The 6,006-nt window shown below is 44.2% G+C and overlaps 1 protein-coding gene across 2 annotated transcripts in view; it reads left to right on the top strand.

The window, feature by feature from the left end:
- Positions 1 to 749: 749 nt before the first annotated feature.
- Positions 750 to 6,006, top strand: part of CLPTM1 (CLPTM1 regulator of GABA type A receptor forward trafficking) — a 29,981-nt gene continuing 24,724 nt past the window's right edge. The window contains exon 1 of one of the 2 annotated variants that reach the window (XM_081018831.1): positions 750 to 865. In XM_081018831.1, coding sequence (XP_080874957.1) covers positions 806 to 865 — 60 coding nt within the window. In that variant the 5' untranslated portion in view covers positions 750 to 805. Of the gene's footprint in view, positions 866 to 992; positions 1,127 to 6,006 lie in introns of those variants that run through there. The other variant, XM_081018832.1, reaches the window with a different exon arrangement.

Here is a 6,006-nt window from a genome sequence, read left to right as displayed (position 1 = left end):
TTTGTAATGCAAAGCATACTGTAAAGCTGTAAAAAGAGAAATAAATGAATTTCCCCCACTTTCTACTGTTTCAGTCAGTATTTGGAAAGAGATTCGAATGCTGCTCCGTTGCGGTTGTGAGTTCTGAAGACATGGTGGTTATTTTAGAGTAATTTATTTTTAAAAAGGGAATGATTATTTTCTTGAATTAGGGAGCATACCACCATGTGGTACAGCCAACTTCAGATTATTTCATCTGGAGTAATCTGCGGTCGGTTTCCTTCTCTTGAATCATTATTATTGTAAATTATGAAGAGCATTTATACGCTGATTTACAATGGCCTTCACAGATACAAGCCCGACCAAAAAAAAAAAAAAAAAAGGAACACTGAAAAACACAACATATAGTCATTCAATCATTCGGAAAATCTTATCTATGGGGAAAACGCGAAGAGTTATGCAACACCTTAAATGCGAATTTATTATTTCGCAAACTATGGCACGTTATTAGCATTTAGCTTCCCCTCCCATGTAAGTCTGCAACATGTGGTAAAGATGCAAAAAGCGGGAGGCGGCAGCAGCAGCAGTTAATTCGGATTAATTCCTCCGGGGTCAACAAACCAGGATCTGCCTCCCTTGCAGGCACTCGGCACTCCCATGCTGCGGAGCCGCTCGCGAATATACGGTAACCAGAAGGCGCTCCGCCCAGACGGGGTTTAGAGGGGAGGAGGTCACGTGGGCCAGAGAGCGAGAGAGGGCGGGCGGGAGCAAAGCGGGACTTAGGGGGAACTCTCGCGAGAGCTGCACCAGGCAACGGCGCAGCAAGATGGCGGCGCCGGAGACGGAGGTGGTGGCGGCGGCGGGTCCCGCGTCCGGCCCTGAACAGGTACCGGCCGCAGAGCCCCTTTCTCCGTCGCCCCCCTCGCGGGAGCTGCCGCTCGGCGGCTCTCCTTTCCCTGCGGCGGGGCAGTTGCCCCTCACGCCGCCCTCCTTTTGCCCCTCCCGCGGGCGAGGAGAGGGGGGGGTTAGGTCCCCTCATGCCCCAGCCCCGCCCCTCTCGCCAGTCACGTGACGCCCTTCTCCCTACCCCAGAAAAAAAATATTAATTGGCCTCCAGGGGCGATTGCCCACCATGCCCCTTCTCCAGGTCAGCTCTTTTTCTTATTTATCTCACTCATATATATATATATATATATATGCTGCTTTTTATTTATTATTATCGCCTGCATTTTTCCTCCCAAGACGCCAGGGGTGGGCTTGTTTTTTGGGGTGGGGAGGAGGGGTCCACACACGCCCAGCCCCCGTTTTATTCTCAGCTGGGCTCAGAGAGGCTTATGGCACGAGTGAGCAAGGGTCGCAACCCTGTGGTTATAGCACGCACTCCGCCTGCAGAGAGTCCCCAAGTTCCGTCTCTGGCACCTCCGGGTAGGTCTGGGAAATGCACCTGCCCCGAGACCTCGAAGAGGTGCTGCCAGCCCGTGTAGGCAGTACTGAGCTGCATGGGCCAGTGGTCCGACCAGGCGCAAGTCGGCTTCTGAAAGGGCCCCTCTCAACCTTGAGGGTCGCTAGATGTTCTTGAACTAACAGCTCCCCATCAGCCCTGACCGGCCATGTCGCCTGGGAACGATGGGATTTGTAGTCCGACAACGTCAGGCACCCAAGGTGGAGGAAGGATGTTCTGAAGTGGTAAAAATCACTCCTGGTGCGTTTGGTAACCCGAATCACGTCAGGTTCATTTATAACCTGCTTTTCCTTTAAGGAGACAAAGTGGCATGTGTGGTTCTTGCTCGCAAATATGCAGTTTTACCTTCACAACAGCTGTGTGAGGTAGGTTAGGTTAAGCAGTAGCGACTGGCCCTGAATTCCTGAAGGAGCCTCATGGCCTAGTGTGGATGGGAGCTTAAATTTAGGAAGCATAAGAAGATAGCAAGACGACATCCCAACTCAGACACTTAGTTCATCAGCTCAGTATTCTTTATACTGACAGGCTGTAGAGTCGCAGACAGGACTCTTTCCTAGAAGCTACAGAGTGAAACTGGACCTGCAAACAAATCCCCAGAATATGAGCCTGTGTTTCATCATTCTGTATAGCTGCGCAAGTGGCAGTTTGTACCCTGCATCTTGCCACACTTCTATACCCGAAAGGTGTATAAATCCTTAATTCTTGGGGACCTCGTTCACCTGTAGTTTCATCACTGGTATATATTTGCTTCAGGAAGGAAGCTTTTGCCACTTGTCAGGCACAATTTGTAGTAAAACGAGTTGCCCAAATTGCCTCATGGAAACCATGCAATGAACTTTATGATTAAATGAGGAGTCAACCATTTGTCTCTCTGTTCAATGTCCCACACTAGCCACTCCTTCCTTCTTGGATGTGTCACACAGTGTTGCTTCAGCCTCAACACCCCACTTCTCTTGGGTACACCTCCACCCTTTTGATCTGGCATCCATCTTGTTCCCTTGACTTAGAAATTCTCGCCTGACTCTGTCCCTTGTTAGATAGATCTGATTTCTCTGGTGTATGCCAAGGAATCGCTTTCATCTCAATGCCCCCCTCTGGGTAGTTATCTTTCTTCTCCCAATTGGTCTCATTAGCAAATTGCTCCTGCCTTTATCCCCCATAAAGAACCAGCAAGTTCTGACCCAGATAGTTCTCTTGGCCCTTGCCCCCCATCCTTTATGACAATCTACATTTCTCACTGTGCTCTGCTTTTCTTGGCTGGTTTCCTCTCTTGTCTCCAACTGACTTTCATGTTTCTTCCAGTTTCAGACCGTGGTTCCTCTTCCCCAGTCTCCTTGACTGTACTGTCAAAAGCATTTTGTCCCTGAAATTTACAGGTGTCACTCTGTTTTCTCCATCTAGGCTAAGAGTTCACCTGCCATTCCTTTCAACATCACTAATTTCAGAGCTTCGTACTTCAGGAATTGTTTCTCTTTTTTGAGGAATTTGTCTTTGGGTTCCCTACTAACGTTTTTTCCCCCTCCTCTGTCCTCCTCCTAAGTTAAATTTCCTCTTTGAGTAGCTGCCCTTTCTGCCTTCTCTTTCCCCCCCCCCACATCTGATTCTCATACCTTTCTGTAGGGGAAACAGATGCATGAGCATGCAGTTACCTTTTTCATCTGTTAGATGCTTCCCCTTAACTGCATCTAATCTGCTTTTGCAGGTATTTTCCTCTTTTATCTGTAAGGAGATCTGGCTTTCATGGGGAAACTTGACATCATGATCTCTCCTCTCCCCAATTGTCTGTTGATTCTGTGAATATTACACACAGTGCCCAAAATTTGTCTCATTCTAGACAGCAGTGCTCTCTCTTCTACTACCTATTCTAGATGAAACAGCTTATTTTTCCCCTGTGTGGAGTCTCATCTCACTCAAAGCCAGTAATTCCTGCACAGATTGCTGTGACACATTTGTGTGTTGTGAGATGTAATAAATAAATAGAATCATTATAATTTGCCATCAGCTCAAAGCACTCAGCCCATAGTGCCTGCTGGGTACCTGCGTGATTCTTTGCTCTACCCTTACATACATCCACTCCTCCTTCCTGGGGAAGGACAGTTGTGGCCCATCTCAGCATTGGATGTGATTGGATCATTCAGTAGCTCCTGATGCAGAGATGAAGGGAGTCTGTCCGTTGCATCTCTGTGTGAGTTACTGCTCTGAGCTTACATTGAGAAGAAGCACTTGTAGAACAGTGACTTGTCTCAAACACAGGTGAGCTCTTCCAAGTGTGGGAAATTCTTAACACTTTCATTTTCTGAAAGCAAACCACTTCAGGTGTGTCTCCAATTATAATTTAGGGAAGTAAGCTCTAGCTATCAGAAGCTTAGGTAACAGTGCTGTTGGCTACAGGTGCTTGGGGTGAGAGGATGGGGGGGCTCGGGAATTCCCATTCCACACCTTGTTTTTCCACCGTTTGCTGGGAAACAGCCCACACAGGGCCCGCAATCCTTTTGTTGGGCTGCCATCCATGTGTTAAAAGCAGTGTTACCTTTTAGTGTCCTCCCCACGCCTCACCTTGGGATTCCCCAGGTACATTTACCACTTGGATCATTCTTGCTACTTCCCTTTTATCCCCACCCTCTTTTACCATCTAGATTTTTACATAATATCTTTGTGATGAAATCTGTCACACATGATCTGCCATTTTAAATAAATGATCTAAAAATAAACTTGAATCCAGAATCAAAGCCTTAATTCTCTCAACAATGTTGAATGTGGATGAAGAGGCTCATATTTTGGCCCTCCACCATTATTTTCCTGAAAGGAGATTGAATCATAAAATTGTAGAGTTGGAAGGGAACCCAAGCCTCATCTAGTCCAACCCCCTGCAATACAGGAATTGTTTTTTAAAAGCAGGTCTTATTTATTAATTTTTCACAAAGAAAAAATATATGCAAATTTTAACATAAACCATGTTACTTTATCAATTGGCTTTCTGTCCTCCCCTTCCATGGTCTCCATATTTACCCATAAATGCTACATATTTCGCCTATACTATTCAATACATTTAATTTAACCTATTTATCTTATTCACCCTGTTGCTCATATTTCAAATCCTGCTCGTTTTTTCATCTTGCTATAATAGTTCTTTAAATACTCAATAACAATACAGGAATCTTTTGCCCAACATGGATTGGGGTGCTTTAAGAGTGAAGAACTGAGATGATAATTTGATTTGTCTTTAAATTCAAATGTAGTACCGAAAAGAATTTGCTGGCTTAAATATTCACTTAATGTCATGGGCTTACTTTACTGACCCTGCGTGCCTGTAGGGAGAGACTGGGAACATGAATTGAGTTTCTCATCTGAAAAATTGGATTAAAAGTGATGAGGTGCTTTTCTTCTGGGCAAATTTGAATAACATAAATCATGTATGCCTTTCCCTCAGATCAGATCCTCATAAGAATTAGTGATTATGTGTTTTCTCCTAAGTACTCAAGGAACTTTGCATATGTTGTTTCAGTAATTCATAGAACAACCCTGTAAGATAAGCTAGTGAAAACTGGTTGGGGCTAGTATATAGATTGACTAGTTGCTTTTAACACAATCCTTAATTAAAAGGTCCTACATAAATTTAGCAGCAATGAAGTAAGAGGGCAAATTCTTTTTTGCATCTGCAGCTGATTAAAGATTAGGTTCTGGACCATAGGAGAGTAACTGCATAGTTTTTATAGTAGGGGTTAATAAACAATGGGATCTGTATTAAGACTAGTACTATTTAACATTTATAAGTGATCCTGTAGTCAGATTTGCAGATTATTCATTGCTTTTTATGTGGTGCTTGCCTGCGTTTAGTTGAACCCCACCTTTCTAAATACAATGAAATAAATAGCAATTGATGAATAACCAGAGTAGGAATAACCCAAGCAGCCTGCAGAGAGTCCCAAAAGCGTCTCTGCAACTAGGTAAATGGGAATGAAATGACAAATGAGATTTTCTCTTAAGTGAGTGTAAAGTGAGGCACCCACAGGTAGAAAATCTTAACCACACAGAAACATGGGGGTCTAAAGTGTCTGTGACTATCTATTAATATATCTTGGGGGGAGGGGGTCATTGTTGATAACTAAATGAAAATGTCAACAGGGTGAGGTTGTGGTAAAATAGCAAACTCAAGAATGGATGGGGAACAAAATGGCCACTGCTTAATGCCCTTCTATAAAAAGATGCTGAGCCCACCATTGGAATATCGCATACAGTTTTCTCACACACACACCCCAAAAAAAAAATCTCAAAAGACATATTGGAGAAATGGAAGAAGTGCAGGTAAGGAGAGCCAAAATGATCACGGGGTTGACAGGCCTTTGTTGTTTCAGAAAAGACAAAATTATTTGTGACTTCCTTGTTCAGAAAAAACAATGGGGCAGTGAGAGATGTTTATGAATGGGGAAGGGAGAGGACAGATAAATTTTCCTTCCCATCCCGTAATACTAGAACTAAAGGGTAGATGAAATAGATGGTAGTCAATTCAGGACAGATAAAAAAACATAGGGCAGAATTAACTTACAACAGGCGAGGACTGAAGA

Source organism: Podarcis pityusensis (assembly GCF_964106645.2).
Source record: "Podarcis pityusensis genome assembly, chromosome: 8".
In the NCBI taxonomy this organism is placed as follows: domain Eukaryota; kingdom Metazoa; phylum Chordata; class Lepidosauria; order Squamata; family Lacertidae; genus Podarcis; species Podarcis pityusensis.
Note: the sequence above shows the minus strand (reverse complement) of the source record. Positions and strands in the feature narration are given on the sequence as shown.